The sequence below is a fragment of the Terrapene carolina genome, unplaced genomic scaffold, assembly GCF_002925995.2.
Source record: "Terrapene carolina triunguis isolate 2854851 unplaced genomic scaffold, T_m_triunguis-2.0 Scaffold89, whole genome shotgun sequence".
NCBI lineage: Eukaryota > Metazoa > Chordata > Testudines > Emydidae > Terrapene > Terrapene triunguis.
The window spans coordinates 12,807,266-12,825,567 of NW_020664440.1; the positions used below are offsets into that span (position 1 = coordinate 12,807,266).

Sequence of the window (18,302 nt, forward strand, 5' to 3'; positions counted from 1 at the left end):
CAAACAAGTCTGAGTCGCAGTTCAGTCTTTGGCGCCACCTTGCTCCATGGAGGAAGTAATCTACCCCAGTCCTTTGCCAGGTGAATGTCAGCTGAATCAATATTTGCACACTTCCCACTCCTACCTGTGCCTTCTGTATGAGAGGAAGAGTGGCAGCCACAAGGAAGGTGCTTTCCTCTTTTCCACCTACTGGAGTAAGCAAGCATCTTCTACCCTCTTATTCCTCTGTGCAAGTGACCTTGTCCTTAGTACGATCATTTATTGACTAGGAATGGAACTCCTCAGTTCATTTTACAGAGGTCACCTAGCACATTCAGACGATAATTTGTCAATACCAACCTAAGCCATATTTCAACCAGTGACCCGTAGCTGACAGGCTCCATAGCCCCTTGACCAATGCAGTGCTCTGTATTGTCAGAGATGTTTTAGTATTGAGCGTTTCATGCATATTATTCTCATGGAATGAGAGGGGAAAGTACTAAAACAGTGGTCTCCAACCTTTTTACACACAAGATCACTTTTTGAATTTAAGATCAACCCAGGATCTACCCCGCCCCTTCCCTGAGTGCCCGCCCCGCTCACTCCATTCCCCTGTCCCTCTGTCGCTCACTTCCCCCTACCCTCACTCACTTTCACCGGGCAGGGGGTTGGGGTGCAGGAGAGGGTGCAGGCTCTAGGCTGGGGCTAAGGGATTCGGGATGTGGGAGGGGGCTCCAGGCTGAGCCTGGGGAAGGGGGTTAGGGTGTAGGAGTGAGGGGTGCAAGCTCTGGGAAGGAGTTTGGGTGCAGGGGTCATATGGTCACACTGCACCTAATATCATAGACACCACTGGACATTTGTGGATTTTACTTTTTATTAGTGTCATTTGTGGTTTATAGATCCAAAATCCTTCAGGAACTGTCACAAATCAGTGTAACACTCTCCACTGTGGGGTGTGCATTGGTGAGCCAGGGGCAGGGGGTTGGGGTGCAGGAGAGGGTGATGGGTGTGGGTTCTGGGAGGGAGTTTGGTGCAGGAGGGGGCTCTGGGCTGGTGCAGGGGATTGGGGTGCAAGAGGAGGTGTGAGGTGCAGGCTCTGGGCTGGGAGGCGCTTACCACAGGCGGCTTCTGGCCGGCGGCGCAGCAGGTCTCAGGCAGGCTGCCTGCCTGCCGTGGTCCCACGCCGCTCCCGGAAGCGGACGGCTGCTGGCACGTCTCTACAGTCCCTGGTGGGAGGGGGGGCAACGGGTCTCCATGCGCTGCCCGTGCCTGCAAGCGCTGCCCCCGCAGCTCCCACTGGCTGGTTGCCTCCGCCCCCCGCAGGGGTCACAGAGACATGCCAGCAGCCAGCCACTTCCGGGAGCGGCGTGGGACCAGGGCGGGCAGGCAGCCTGCCTGAGCCCCGCTGCGCCACCGGACTTTTAGCGTCCCAGAGATCGCGATCAACTGGCAGAGGCTCCAGGTTGGTGACCACTGTACTAAAATATTTGCTCATTATGCAAGTGTTGAGCATTCTGTCCTCATCATCATTGTTACACACACACACACACACACACACAAAAGCTGGATGCTAGTTAAGTCTGCCTAGTCAAAGTAATGACCAACCTTCCAGCAGCAGTTTCACCTAAAGAACCCAAAGCTGTCAACAGACTTCTTAACCTTGGGCTCAGTTGTGACTTTTCTCAGGTGGTGTTTGGTGGGTCACAAGGGGGTGGAGGGCAGCGGAGGAACTGTTGCCTTCAGACAGCATTGCCTCTGACAGGCAGCATGCCTCCTGTATTCAGTGAGAGGCACTATGTGCTTACACCTTCCTAAGGAATAGTGTCATTTGCTCTGGGCTGTTAAACAGCTGTTGCTTTTCACACTGGAGATGGCCACATTTCAGTGACTATTAAAGTTATCCCAGTGTACTGTACATAAGGCTAAATTATTACTCTCACCCTGTGAGTGCATTATAGCGAAAGATAGAGCTATTCCCTGCAGTGAAACTACGCAGGAGACGGGTATAATCTGTCTCCAAGTAGCAGGGAACTTTTCTTAGGGGAGGGCCTAACACCCCCACACAGACACACACACCCCAAAATTTTCAAAAATGCTAAAATTAGATTCCTAAATGCAAGAGTAGAGTCATTCATTCATACACACACAGTATTCCCCTAATCCAAAGAAACTGATTTCAGTAACTTTTATGCATTTTAAAGGAAAACATTATTTATTGTCAAGTATTTCTTTTCCACAATCTTTTCATAATTTAAAAAAACAAGATACTGATACTACATTCAAGGCTAAGCTTTAAGAAATTCATGTAATGAGTTAAAATCTGAGGAAATAATTATATGTCTGGGGGGGAGGGGGAGAAAAGGATTTCTAAAGTACTTTTCTCAGATATTCTAGCATGTTCTCATAGCATTTTTGATGAGTAATTAAATACTATGTTTATGTAGTTTAAAATGTGTCTTTGGAACTTTAAAATCCATGTTAATGTCAATTATAAGTGAAGTGGGTAATCTATCTTTGTACCGTGGACATTTTTCATTGAAACTAACAAAAAGAATGTCTTGTATTTGAAAGACTATGCCTTTGGGCTTCTGTTCAGATGGTATCAGCTGGAACAATAAGTTGAGAATGCATTTACTGCTTCTTTTCTAATCTCATGAATGGTTCCAAAAATGGTTTGTGTCAGCAGCTGATTCACATAGAAAATCTGTATGAATGTACATATTTTTCCACATTAGAAAATAAGTTGTTTTTTTACAAGAATCTGAAGAGTTTTAGTTTAATGTTTCTGTCCTTCAACACACCCAAGTGCCTAATGTAAATAGAGAGGACTAGCGCTTGTCATTCCAATTGGTAGAACTGTTAGAGCAGGAGGCTGGAAGTCACAATTCTTGGGGTCTCTTTAGTGCTTCCACTGAATCTGAGTCACCTTGGGAAAGTCACTTAACCACTGTGACTCTGGTTACAATTACTCTTGTGTAAGAATGGGCTTCCTGATACCTAAAGTACCCCCGCTGGACTTCAGATAGGCTGAATGAATTAGTTTTTGTAAAGCACCTTGAGATTCTTGTGTGGAATTCACTTCACCTGTATAAATCCTGAGGTTATTGGGCTTATATAGTAACCGTGTGATATGTGTGAACCCTTCTCCCCAAACCATGGCCTGTCCCCTGCTCCTGCTAAAAGCTAAAGTAGCAACTGTAGCTCCTCCTCCCCATTTAAAATGTGTTTTGTGGTGACTAGGGTATCTGTGGAACTGATGGGGTTGGAAAGAGGTCAGGCAGGGCAGCTGAGAGACAAACAGAGGAAGTTAATAAGACTCCAAGCTGTATTTACTTTTGCTGATGTGGCTGCTCAACACTGTGGAATTTCCACTGGGGGATGGGGATGGATCATTCCTGGGGCAGATGCAGAAGCTGGCAACTGGCAGGTACAGAGATTCTGAGGGGGTTACACTGCTGGCGGGAACAGTCTTGGAGCTCTAGAGATGGTGTAGTGTCACAGGGTCTCTGGTGGGTGGCTGAGTCTCTGGGGGGCATGTGAATTTGTGCACCTTGTACCTCTAGTGCGATCTGTATGATTCTCTGGGGATCTGTAGCTTCTGGCCTGGTCCCTCCCAATGGAAAAACTTCTATGAGGTGAAGGACTTTTTTAAACTATTTTGTAAAATTAGACCAATTCCCTGATGCATCTGAGTGACAATGAGGGGTGTCTTTCACCCTGAACCAAGGGCATTTTCAGTGGGGAGGGGAATCTAAATTTGAAATTTTATTTTGACTAATATTAGCTTTCGCAGCAAAACAAGAAATGTCATGCTTTATGGGGGAAGCTGCATTTGGCAACATATTGAGGAAGAGTGTTTTGTACAGTTTGTACTTGTGAATTACAATCACCTGGAACATCGATTCAGTTATGTAGGTGGTAAATTGGTTAGAAAACTCTGAGGTAAACTGAATCCTGCATGATTCAGTGGAGTTGGCTTTGGGAGTGCTCTGAGACCACAGAAGGAAACCAAAGTTAAAATAAAATGAAACTTCCAGGAGGTCTTTCTAATTAACAATCACATAGGGCTGCATTTACCCTATTGCATTTAAAAAATAGGCAATCAGACTTTTTTAATATAATCAGTTCATAGCTAATTCCTGATACTTATCTCCTACAGAACACAAAATGGACTTCCTTCAATGAAGTGAATTGCGATTTAGGAACTTATTTCCACTTCAATTATACTATTGTCAGTAGAGATAGTATAGTTAAGACTGAGGAAGATATAAGCTGTAATTTTTCTTTGTTAAGAAGAATTGCAAATATTATTCTAAAAGGAAAAGAAAACATTTTTACTGAGAGGGATAAATCAGCATAGCATCATAGACAAACTACGTCAATTTACATCTGCTAAGAATCTGGCCTCTTATGTTTTTTTACAATGAAAATAACAAATGGTTAAGACACTATTACAGAATACTTTAGCATGGTTTGTAACTTGAACCTGAGAAAAGTTACAGGTGAATACTCCCAATGATTTCACAGAGTACTCTCCCTGATTTCATGTGTGTTTTTCGGTTATTGGGAATATAAAAAGCTCTTCATTATCATCATCTCCTTAGAATTATGGAAAGGCCTTTGTCATTCTGGAATATTTAAATTTTCCAGAAAATGCAACTCTTTAGCAAAATGTCCTGTCAACTGATTTAATTAGTCATTATAGCCAGTTACTTGGGTGATTTCACAACTCTTTCCAGATTGGTTGCCCATCAGGGTCTGAGATTCTACAGTATAAAAAATAACTGTCACCTGGGAAGGAGATGATAAGAGATGACCAGTTAAACCTTGGATTTTTCACATGATGGTTGGTTTGTCTTCTGTTTACAAAATAGCAGATATCCATTTCACTGCGAACAACTATACAGGTAATTCCCTAAGGGAAAAGCACATACTTTTTTTGCATCTATCAGACTCAGATGAGAAGTGAAATCCTGACCCCACTGAAGTCAATGGCTGTTTTTCTGTTGACCTTGATAGGGTCAGCATTTTACCTGATTTTTTTTTTTTTTTTTTTTAGCAAATGTAAACCTTTCCTGAGATTTAGTTACAGTGGTCACTATTAAAAGACCTGTCAATTATCATAGACAAGTAAGTGCAACATCCAGTGCCCACTGAAATCAATGGAAAAATTACCAGTGACTTAAATGGTTTTTGATCAGTCCCTAACTAACATTACCTTAGTATTTGCAGTAATCCCTGAATATTTCCCATACTATGTATAGGGAAGTATGTGCTGAGGTAACTATCTGCTTAACTAAAGCAAAACTAACAAGAGAGGCAATTGTGTGCACACAATGCAGGACTTAGCCCTCTATTGCCTAGTTTTTCATTCAATTCTGAGTTTAGTTTGATAATGAAATTAAAATACATTCTAATGCAGTGGTAACAAAAACTGCCTGTCTTCCCTGTGGTCCTATCTAATGTAATGACTGGATTACATAACTGTGAATATTGTTCAGGTCCCTCATTTCTATTTCTCAGTTAATGATTATTATGATCTTCAAGCAGTGCTCAGTCACTCCCACAACTGTAGTAGCATGGATTTTCCCCATACCACAGATTTTAAAATGGACAGAAATATCATATGGTACCCAATCATCCCATCAGAATGATTTGATCAGACCAGTCTATAAGAATATTTTCTTCCCATGCTTTCTCTATCTTAGGTTTTTATATTGCCATCAGTGTCTGAGCCCTCTTCCATGTAAAACCAGTAGCAATAGTGAAGTTTTTAGTGGAATTCATGGAGTCTCTAGCATTTGTCCCTTTATGGGGTAAAAACCTTGCTTGGGGTATTTGTTTGTTTGTTTTGGGTGGAGAACTATACTGTGGTGACAATTTTTGACCCCTGTTCTGCAATATACAGTTTTGCATCAATGTCTTATCTGCCACTTGGTAGGATCTGATCTGGGAGATGGTGATCACTGCCTGTGAGATGGAGAGCACTTTAAACTTCCATTGATTTAGGGTGTGATTCAGATTCCATAAAAGTAAATGGAACTGAGGTAAATTGGGATCTAGACTGGGCCATTAGGGCAAAACTCTGCCTTCACTTTGTTAGTGATTAATTTCACAACCGCTTAAATGCAATAGTTGATCATTGTTGCTTGTTTATTTATATAGAATGCAGGGTGCTAGGAACTTTACACTCAAGTAAGAAGACAAGATCCCTGTTCCAAAGTATTTTACAGTATGTGGGTCATATTCTGAACCAACCCCTTTCACAATATGTTGAGCAGTCACTCACAATCTCATTGAGTTCAGTAGCAACACATTTGTGAGTCATTACTCATCATCGTGAGTGAGGGATTCACAGTCTGCCCTGTAAGCATTTTGCTTATTTTACTGAAATAGATTAATGGCTAATACTTGTGTTATGGGATCACTTTAATAATCTCAACCTTCTGCTTAGTTCAATGGCAAGAAATAGAAAAGGGTAACAAACTTCGACAAGGCTATTAGATAGAAATAAATTAAGAGAGATAATATGGTAAATAATAAAATGCACCTGAATCATCCAGATGCTGAGCACCTCGGGTGCTCAAAACCCTCACCCTTCCATTGAATTCATGGCAGGATTGGGTCTGCATTAGGTTAAATAAGCTCTTAAAATGCTTTAGGGCCTGATTCTGTCTGTAGAATTATGGCTAGAGACTGAACAAATAAATTGCTAGGAATACAGTGTGGTCTGTCTGATCAGTGCTTCTTTTTTTCTCCCATAAGGTTCAGAGGACAGCCAGTGAGCCATTTATCATACAGGCTGAAACACAGGTGCATTTAACCTAAATCTTCCCAGAGAAGACAGATTACCTTTTAGAAGAACTCTGTCACCACAGTCTCTTTTCAATAGCCATGTCAACCACTGCCACAAAGGCTGTACATGAAGGGATCAATGGTAGTTTTATCTGAAATTGCACTCAGTGTGTGTTTCTTCCAGCTGACATTCATTTAAATTCTTGCTCTTTTCTCCCCGTAATAAAAAAAGGATCAGACATCCTAAAAATTGTTTCTTGGGGAACTAAAATTTAAAACATTCACTTGGCTAAGCATGATATATTTCTGATTTATATGTTTAATCAACAGCCAAAGCAAGTAAAGATCTGCTTGTAATTCATAAATCTCAGTACTAATATTATCACATAAGCAGCAACATAACTGATTTCATTGCAGAAGAACTAATATGCCCAATTTGGAGAAAAGCCACCATATAATTGTGAGTAGTTTGCTCTAAAGAAACCATCCTACAAGTCAATACTGATAGCCCAAAAGTCCTATAGCCTGTGTCCATATCACTTCTTTATGGAAGGTAAAAATGTTAATGTTGCACACTTAGCCCACCATATGCACTGCCTTCTCCATCCCCCTCATCCTACCCCCCACCCATTCATATCACAGAGCAGTAAAAAGAGGCATGTTGAGAATTGTATAAACATAAATACCTGCAATATCATCACTCTGGCTCAAATCTAATTTTTCAAATATCGATGCAGTCGCATGTACTTTGCAGGTTGGTAAATAAATCAAAATGAAATATATTAGCATTTTGCATGCCAGCAGAGCACCTACATGCACATGTACAAGGGCATCTTTCTCCCTGATCGTTGCAAGGTAGGGATGATGCTGTCAATCCCTGGCCAGCAAAGATGTTAGATTTAGTGCTTGGATCCCTTATAGATTTTTTTTAATTGATCATGCTGCTTGGGACAGGTTTTTACAGTAAATAATGCAAGGTTTGGGATTTCTAAGTGAATACCAGATTGAAATAGGCATTTGAAACTGAAGAACGGATCAATGGAATGTTTTGGTCGAAATGCGTATCTTCAGACACACAAAAGATCTGTCAGATTTCCTCTGAGGTTTGGTAAGGGGTTATCATTGATATCCAGGTTCGTGATGAGTTCAGGAGATCCTTTTCCTGTGTAACTTTGGGTCATCAGACAAATGATGCCAGAGAGCCACCCCTGGTGGTGAGGAGGCAGGCTACCCATTTATATAGCCTGATCCTGTTTCCATAAAGTCAATGATAAAAACTCTCATGGACTTCAGTGGGGCAGAATCTGGTCCTAAATTTGTTACTCATTGAAAAATATAACTCCTACTCAAAATTCTGCTTTCAAGATTTACATTTTTCTTTCGTAAGAGAGGCTTTGACCTGTAATTCTCCTTTGTGTGTTCTTTCCAAGGTCCATGCCAGCCAAATGAACAAATGCCTTAAGACACTTTCTCCTCTTGCTTCAAAGACAGTTAAGGGCATTCGCTATCACATGGGCTATACAGCATCAATGAGGCGCTGTCATGAAAACTGTGTATGTATCAGTTTTGGGATAAACCTCTTCCTTAGGGTGACAGGAAGTGTGCAGCTTTTGTCATTTGCTGCTGCTGCAGGGGAAGAAAAATCAGCATTTTTACCATCTCCCCAGACTGGTTTTGATTTACATGAAGAACAAGGTCAACTCTTCAATGGTTAGAACCCAAAGCCTCATTTTAAGAAACAGAAATTCAATTTATCTCATAAGTCCAGATATGTTCCTACTCTCAATGGATCTGAAGTTGACAGCCAAGACCAGCAGCTTCCGTACGTTACAGATAATGTAATATGTTGCAGATAAGATGACCTGTCTTTATAAAGGGGTGCTGAAGTACTTGTCTCTTCTTTATTTTTCCACCTTGATACTTTTATCTTCTTTGACTTTTCTATGATATTGTCAGTGATTAAAAGGCAGCCTACAGGTCGGTCAGTTTCAGTAGCCTATGCAAGAGTAGAAGCAGATATATATTTTCAGTTCTTATCTAATGTTATCAGGATTCATGGGAATTAATAGGGAACCCGATGCTCAGTATCACATGAATAGTTGCAAGTCAGTCAGTTGTTTAAAATGTGAAGGCCTTGAATTATATCAACCCCAGAACCTGGAAAATCCAACCTGGACAACAAACTGACTTCAAAAGAAAAAATCATATGAGCATGAACAAGGACAGTTTAACTAGCCTCAGTGGAATCTTTCAATCTCCCTGATACTCATGGAAAGAGCAAGTAAATGTGGTTAATCTGCCTAACCAATTATTTATGTATAGTCGTTATCCTTTAATCAAATAATATTCTATTATTTACACAGATAGTAAGCATCTTGCAATCCTAAATATTGGGTAAAGGCATGATTGAAGTAGATTCTAAGGGTCCAATTCTGAAAACACGTTAGATCAATGGGAGTACTCTGTGAAATCATTGGGAGTATTCACATGTAACTTTTCTCAGGTTCAAGTTACAAACCATGCTAAAGTATTCTGTAATAGTGGCTTAAGCCATTACTTAAAAAAATTACTACGTCCAGTCCTTTTTAAGAAGACACTTAAGCCACTAAATGTGAGTATTTCAGATATGAATTATTCATTGTTAGGATGAAAGTGCTCTGCAGCCTGCTTCCCGCGATGGTTACCTTCACAAACCTCTCTGCATGGGCCTGGTTTCACTGAGAGTATGAATGTCTTCTACCAGATGCGTTAGAAATACAGTTTTAACAAATATGGGGCATTTGAAAAAAGTTCATAATTGAAATGCTTATCTCAATGGGCTAGACCTAACTTTAAAGAGTGCTGAATTCTTTGTTGTAGAAAACCCAAAAAATCAGCTTCAACTCTGACAAGCCCAACCTATTTTGGGTTGAATCAGGCCCAAAGTTACCAATTTTTGTCTTTAATTTTGCAGTCATGGGCGGTGGGTAGCATAGACAGGGGAAGGCTGGGCCTCTCCAAACAGCCTGGTGTGGCCTTGCCAACGCTCCACCCCCAGCCCCCCTCCTGCCTGCTTCCAGTTCCCCTCCCTTCCCACTCTTCTGTGGCTGAGAGGCTGGGGCAGGCAGGCAGGGGCCAGTGCACAAAAGACCCCAGGGCTGGGGCCATGTCATGCCATGCCGCCCATCCATCCGCCCAGTGCTGGGACCGTGCTGCCACTCAGTGCTCCAGGGCTGGGGGCACTCCAGGGCTTGTGTGTGCTCCAGGCTCCAGCGCAGGAAATGGGGAATGGAAGGGGAGGATAGGGACCTCGGGCAAAGGGGAAGGAGCCTGAGGGCTAGCATCCTCCATGGACGCGTTCGCCCGCCACCCATGTTAGCAGTTATATAGAGACAGACTTTCTAATACTCTTGATCCTGCTCAACGTAAGATACCATTCTAATAGCTCCCTTAAAGATTCAGAGTTTCATGGCCACTCTATAGAACTGGAAGTGGCAGACACTTTCCAGTTCAGTGCTCTCTTATGGATGTAAATAACTAGCCATGCAAGCGAAAAGTCCGATGTATAATCCTACAGCATGTTGTAATATCCAAAATGTTATATTTAAGCGCTGTGTGCCAGATCCAAAGCCCACTGAAGTCAATAAAAAAGATCTCTTTGATTTGAAGGGTTATGGATCCATTTTAAAGATTCTTTATTATTCTGAGCCTACGTAGCATCTTAGTGTATGTATTGGCTTTGCCTAAAAACTTTTGCTCAGTATACAAATAAAACTTCAGCTTTTGCCACTCAGCTGTCCAGTATCACTGCTGCCAGGTTGCCATGCTGCTGCTGAAGTATTCTTCTTAAATTCATTCTTCTTAAAGATCTGGCTTCTGCTGACTTTAGATGCTGTGGGGAATTACACGTTTCATAAATACCTTCTTAGCACTTTGGAGATGATGGGAGAAAAGAATAGGAGAAGAGAGTGAAATGGAGAATGGTGAAAAAGATAAGTCTGGCAGGCCTTTCCAAGAGGTGAAGTTATGGTGAGCCTGGTGGTTTCAGTAGCATTAGACTTGCTTGATGTCAGCAAAGTGATTATTGCCTGTTGAGTCTGGATAGATATAGAAATATCTATCCAGACTCAACAGGCAATAGCCTTAATCTGTCCCTTGTGGATCTTTAGGATAAGAGTAACTCTTAGGGGCCTAATCCAGAGCCTATTGAAGTCAATGGAAGTCTATTACAGAATAATATTTAGATAATACAGTGCTTGTATGGCTCTATATAAATAATAATGATCGACAGAGACTGAAAAATTATTTGCATTGAGTTGCAATAAACAAGGCAAAAGTTTGTGGAAACTTTTTACATTTTCTAACCATGTGGCCAGACACCTATAACGGTAAATTAATTGCAAATGGTAGTACTGTTAACACACTCTCCAGGGAAAAGTACTGTTTTTTTCTTATTTTCAAGTTTGAAGCAGTTTTAAAGGACTATTTAATTTGAAAAAAAATGTACTCGGCAATTGACATTTGATTCTCCACTAAAGTAATACATGCATTTATGGAAAATGTTGCTTTAGTTAACATCGTTCCTTGCAACTAATTAGAAAATGTGTTGGTGGGTATATTTTAGAACAAAAAGTATGCTGAGCAAAGCTTCATTTAATTTGAACTTCTCATCATGAAAGAACATTTTTAACCAAACTGCTGAAAGTGGTTGATGAAGACATGTTTTCTTTCAACCCAATTAGCAGTTAGAGAGCCTTCAATGGCCTACAATGAGCCTTTTCCCTTGTTTTAATGTGGCTACATCTACAAAGAAAACTTGTGAAGCAGTGGAAGTCATTCCTACTTTTTGAACTCTCTCTAGCAAATTTTAAAGTGCTGAAATAATTGTTCCTGTTAACTTCTACCATGTGAGCTTCATATTAAGGGGCAAAATGTACAGCTTAGAAGAGTACTTTCAGCAAGATGGACCATGAGGCCCACTTAATCAATGAGTCACAGTTTAAACAGTAAGCTAAGGATCTGATTTATTTTAAAAAATACATTTGTCTTACATAGGTATTTGTCAGTTTTAACGTAAATCCTTAGCATGAAAGTAAGAGGGATTACTTACTGGAGTGTGGTTTTAGAATTAAGAAGGGTGTATTCACAGTTATTAGAATGCAGGTGGAAAGGTTTATGTAGGTACTTAGTGGACTGCTGGCAATCTCATATCATCATTAAGAGACACCCACCTGTCAATTTTGAGAACCATCCACGTGAACCTCAAAATTGGACACAGAAGTGACATAGATCCTCATTCAGTAAAGCAGCACTAACCCTCCCCTTTACGCCCTTGAAGTGTGCACAAAGCTGATATTAGACTCACTGGCATCATCCAAAGGTCACTTCTTTGGAAGCTGAAATCCAAAATTATTTTCAAGTGATCAGCAAACTAAATTTATGCTGTGAAGGAAGCTCATACAAAAAGAGAAAGGGTAGCATTTGGAAGCTAGAGAGAGAGGGAATTAGACAAAACTCAAAATTAGAGCCATTTGAACACTGGATAAAATTAAAATGCATTATTCATGAAATACATTATCTGATAAATAGCTTCCAACTAGCTCTACACAAAATAAAGATCTATGATCCATCCCCTTAGGAGCATTGTGCCAGTACTTAATAGCACTTATCTAGCACTTTTCATCCTCAGACCTCAAAGGGTTTTCCAACATACATATGGGGAAACAGATACTGAGAGGGTAATTGACTTACCAACTGTAACAAAGCAGGTCAGTAGCAAAGCTAGGAGGAAAACCCAGGTTTCCTGACATACTGTTTGTGCGCTATGGACTAGGCAGCACTGCCTCCTGAATTCTGCACATAAAGGAGTCCCATCAGACTCTCTTGTTCACCCTGGAACTTGCCTCATGCCTTTTTAAAATCAAATAATCACCTTTTAAATAAATTTGCTCCATCTGTTCTTCCCCCTGAGCCACACTGGGCTCTTTTCAGCCACGGTCTCATTTCATGTTGTCCCCAGACTCCTTTTCCAGCAGACCCAAGAGCTTCATTCTCCTGTCTGTACAGCTTTGGCTTCTGTTGAAAAAGTGGAACGGTAAACACTGACACACAAGGGGTTTTTTTTCCAAACATTTTTTTTTAATTCTAAAAAAATAAATTAAAATACACAATAATTTTCCCTTTTTGGTTTCAAAAATGTGATTTTTTAAATAATGTTCCTTTCGTCCCTTTCTTTAAGTTCTGAAAACCAAAAATAAAATATAAAATTATCACCTTTCTTGGGCTTTTGTGTAGAGCAGGGGTGCTGAGGGCTGGGTTAGGTTGGGGGTGGGGGGAATGTATGCTGTGGATGGAGAGGGTGGGTGGGATTCTCTTTTGGGGGCTGGAGAATATTTTTTGTTCTTGCATTTGTTGTTTATGTCGATTTGAATTTTTAATGCATGTCCAGGGCATCTTCAGCTTTCAGAAAAATGCTTCTAGGTCTGTTCTTAAGGCTTGTCGTGAATAATAGCACCAAGTGTTTCCTTTGAAACAGCTGCTTCTGGCCTCTGCTGGATTTAGGATACTGCACAAGATGGACCATTGGTCTGATCCAGTAGGGCAATCTCTGTGTTCCAATATACAGTTCACGTCACACGTACATTGATATGTGGCAGTATACGGGTAAAGACAAGTAACAACATAACAGTCTCCTCTAATTATTGGGGAGGTAGCACAGAATCTAATATGGGGCACTAGATTTCTGCAACAAAGTAAAAATATTAAAGCTGACTGCAATGACCTGATTCAAATCCTTAAGCTATTCAAACTGCACACACTAATGAAACACACGCAATGTATTCTCTAGCCTTCCAACAGGGGCGGTTCTATGTTTTTTGCCGCCCCAAGCACGGCAGGCAGGCGGCTTTTGGCGGCGCACCTGCGGACGGTCCGCTGGTCACGCGGATTTGGCGGCATGCCTGCGGGAGGTCCGCCAGTGCCGCGCCATCGGCGTCCCTGCCGCCGAATTGCTGCCGAATCCGCGGGACCGGCGGACCTCCCACAGGCACGTCGCCGAAAGCCGCCTGCCTGCCGCCCTCACCGCGACCGGCAGGCCTCCCCCGCGGCTTGCCGCCCCAGGCCCGCGCTTGCTGCACTGGTGCCTGGAGCCGCCCCTGCCTGCCAAGTACCACTTAGACTACTCATAGCTCCTGTTATCTAGCCTCCACGTGATGGCACAGCTACCATTGTGGATGCATCGTGCAGCAAGCTCAGAATCTCTGCCGCTGCGTTAGCCAGCTCCATGCATTGACCGTGGACATGTCAGGCGGTGTCTGCCTCCTCGTTGTGCACGTTGACAGAGCACACACGTGGCACAAGGGCTGGACTAGCACTGGCTCTTGCGACTGAAACATCTCCTTGGTCAGAACAGTGATTGTTGGTAGCTGTCACATCCAACTCTGCATGCGCCTGAGAAGGTTCCGTAAATGGCTCAGACAGATGTGCTTTGACCTCATCTTGAGCCCCGTGGAAGAAATATTTCCCAATATTTCACCTGGGAAGGGGCCAGATGAATATGCACACATGATAAATGGCAAGAAACTCACATTTGTAGATGACATGACAGAAGGTTTGATGATGACGGAAATGGTGGATTATAGTTAAAAATACATTACAGGACTTTTCTGCTGCTTTTGAACACAACTGTCCTTTTCCTTGAACATGTGCAGCTCTGTTCTTTTCCTTACTTTTAATATCTAGTTTTGCTGGCGTACATTCAGCTCCTCCAATGCCAACTCCTCAGTCTTCCTCCAGAAAATGTCTCTGGTACTCCATGCACTGGGGGTTATAGTGGATCACAAATTGAACATGAGTCAAAAATGTGATGCAGTCAATAAAAAGGCTAATGTCATTCTGGGGTGTATTAACAGGAGTATCATATGTAAAACATGAGAGGTAATTGCCCCACTCTACTCAGCACTGGTGAGGCCTCAGCTGGAGTATTATCTAATTGGGGTTGCCACGCTTTAAGAAAGATGTGGACAAATTAGAGAGTCCAGAGAAAAGCAACAAAAATGATAAAAGGTTTAGAAAAGTTGACCTGTAAGGAAAGGTTTTTTTTAAAAATGGGTATGTTTTGAAAAAAGAAAATTGAGGAAGGAATTAAGTTTTCAAATAAAGAGGATAGTGATCAATTGTTCTCCATCTCTCTTGAAGATAGGACAAGACATAACTGGCTTAGTTTGCAGCAAGGGAAATTTGGGTTGGATATTAGAAAAAACTTTCTAACTATAAGGATATTCAATCTTCCAAGGGAAAATATGGAATCCCCATCCTTCTTTAAGAACAGGTTAAAGAAATACCTGTCAGGGGTAATCTAGGTTTACTTGTTCTTGCCTCAGCACAGGGGCCTGGACTAGATGACCTCTTGAGGTCCCTTCCAGCCCTACATTTCCTTGATTCTATGATCATCTGTTGTACAAGGAAAAAGTTAATTCAGCTCTGAGAATTCCTCTTAAATTCTATTGGCTCACAATGTGGAGAATATTTCAGAAGTTTCTGAACAAACAGAGAAAGGGAAAAGCAACATGTTGCTAAAGAGACTCCTATCCTATCCTATCTCCTAGAACTGGAAGGGACCTTGAAAGGTCATCGAGTCCAGCCCCTTGCCTTCACTAGCAGGACTAAGTACTGATTTTTGCCCCAGATCCCTAAGTGGCCCCCTCAAGGATTGAACTCACAACCCTGGGTTTAGCAGGCCAATGCTCAAACCACTGAGCTATCCCTCCCCCCTTATAGTGTTGGTGTGAGATTTCCCCCAGAAAGGGTTCGGAGAGAGTGAAACTCTCAGGGACCCCCAAACCCAGCATTTGCTGGGTCTTGACAGATTTACCACTCCATGGAAAGCTGGTTCTATTTGAATGGATATGATGTCAGCTCCATAACATGAGTGTGGATGCCGGGTGTCGGGAGAGTTAACGGCACAAATAGGCTTCGATAAGGAATACATGAGCATTATCACAGAAGCGTAAGTAAGGCACTGAGTGGGAAAGTGAATCACTTTAATGGAAGCTGGGCTGTGATAACCCCACAGCATGTGAGAAAGTGCCAAGTGTGGGCAGGGTTGCCACACAATCGGTGATTGGGCTTTAGCATGCTGAATTAGATAGAAGCCAGACAGCACCCAAGCATGCGTACCTGCCACCCTAATGGTATAGGGATCAACAGTCTAAGCACTTTCTGGTGCTCCCATTTATGTACATAGCCTATGATGCAGGGAATTTCAGCAGTAGGAATGGAGATATTCTGTGTCCTTATTGAGAGTTGCAGCAGTGAAAAAGAAAACGATTAGCACAGAAAAAAAGTAAAATGACACTGTAAGATGAACAAGCCCTTAAGGCCAGTCCTGGCCTAAATCTAACAGAATGTATAGAAGAGAATGGACCAAGTATCTATTCCCCCCATGCTATATGTTAACATTCAGTTATCCAGCTGCCCCCTGCTGTGCAAGCAAGGTATAACACTGCATGGTGCAGGAATTCTATCGCAAAGGAGAGAAAGTTTACAGGACTTCTCAAACCATGATTGTATAGGCCAGTGCTGTCAGACATGCCATGGAATGACAGTGCAATTAAAACATCTAGGTGCTAGGTGTTCAATAAGCAGAAAATGCACCCTGAATTTGGTAACTTTTGTACTCTTATTTTAGAAGCCACAAAGTGTCTTACAGAAAAATCAAAGAAAGCCAGTCTAATTTTGTAAGAACTCGGTTTTGCAGTATTAAGTAATTGACTCTAGATTTTTAGGTGTAACATGTTGCAAGAGTTGTTCCGGTGAGCACGGACTATCAAAGTGCAGATTCACATAAAACCTACACATGCTGCTAGTGTGTAAATTAAAGTTGCCCTCAGGTAAAGACACAGAAAACTCATGTAAATGATGCATGCAGCATTTATGAATTGGGCCCTCTGTAACTGGCAATGGACTGTGTACTGTTCAAAATGAAAATAATTGATACAAACTCAAAATCATTTTATGCTATCTTAAAAAAAAACCTTCATGCCTGATTGTCTTTCCAGAATCAATATTATGGATGATGGAAGCCTCCGAATTGTCAATGTCACTAAGGCAGATGCTGGAAGTTATTCCTGTGTAGCAACAAATCATTTTGGTACCGCTAGCAGCACCGGAAGTTTGGTGGTGAAAGGTAACGACAGCCCTTATTACCCATCGCTGATATCTCTGTCTTAATCTCTAATAGAGAAAGAAGAAGCCACACATGTTCCACGCTTTTTAATTTCTCTGAACCTGAGTGGTACTGAATCTCAGCAGCTCCCGCTGAAGTCAATGGGAGCTGTTGCCAAACATCCCCTTCTGCTGAAAGGCTCTATGGAGTATACAGAGATTGCTGATTCTCAAATATCAAAGCTTACCTAATGCCGTTAAGTATCACTGAGGCCAAAGATATGTTAACAGGAAAATCTGTTTGATGTCTTGAATAATATTTATAGCAAGTTGGTACTATGTTTTGTAATATATATAAGATTAAACTGAATGAAATATAGGAACATAAGAATTGCTGCACTGGATCGGATGAATGGTCCATTAAGTCCACTTTCCTGCCTCTGACAGTCACCAGCACTAGACCCTTCAGAAGAAGTTGCCTCCCTAATGACTAATTATGAACAGTTATGCACTGTGGCCCTGATCCAGCAAAGTTTTTGAACTACATGCTTAACTTAAAATCCATTAAAGTCAGACTATCCCTGGAGGAATTTTTTTTACCCTAGGCAGTTAATGGCTAGTTTATGTCCTTTAAAAATGATTATCTAATCTAATGCATCTGCAGATGTCTAATCCTTTTAAAAGTCCTGGTAAACTCTTAATACATGCAGGTTTACAAAATAATATGCAACTTTTGCCCTTGCAATACAGCTTTTTATTTTCCAAAATATAATCAGTGTGTTATTGAACACTATTTAATAATTCTTGCCACTGGGTGATATTCTTTATACATCCCATGAATCCCAAGTGTATGCCCAGAAATTCTCTCTCAACAAATTTTTTTTAAAAAGTAAACATAAAATGTTTGACCAAGGATTTAAAGTTCAAATCTGTTAAATGCGGTGACAGTGACAAATGTTTTAAAGTTATGCACTGTTATGAGAAGTTGCGTGTCTGATGAATTATTATAGGCAACAGGCATATAGATTATTACACTGATAAACACTCTCCATCTCTCTCTTATTTGTGGAAAATCAGATCAGGAGAGATTGATTTATTATTTTGTAATCAATCACAGAGCTCTAATGCTGTCAGTTTTAATTCTCCCATATATTGGCATTGATGGACAATATTGGTTTAGAGGCTCTCCCTATCAATTATTTCTATAGTATACAGAGACTTCTTAAAAATGCTTTTAATGCAAGTTTAAATGGGTGCTTTTTATAATCCGAGTTTAAGCAATGAATCTCAGGACAGCTGGCCCTGAAAAACAGTGATCCCCCAGGACACTTTACCTACGTGTGTGTGTGTGTGTGTGTGTGTGTGTGTGTGTGTGTGTGTGTGTG

At 41.4% G+C, this 18,302-nt stretch overlaps 1 protein-coding gene across 1 annotated transcript in view; it reads left to right on the forward strand.

Moving 5' to 3' along the window:
• CNTN4 (contactin 4) overlaps positions 1 to 18,302 on the forward strand; it is a 353,580-nt gene that overhangs the window by 268,144 nt on the left and 67,134 nt on the right. The window contains exon 12 of the mRNA XM_026650447.1: positions 16,812 to 16,939. Coding sequence (XP_026506232.1) covers positions 16,812 to 16,939 — 128 coding nt within the window. The remainder of the gene's footprint in view (positions 1 to 16,811; positions 16,940 to 18,302) is intronic.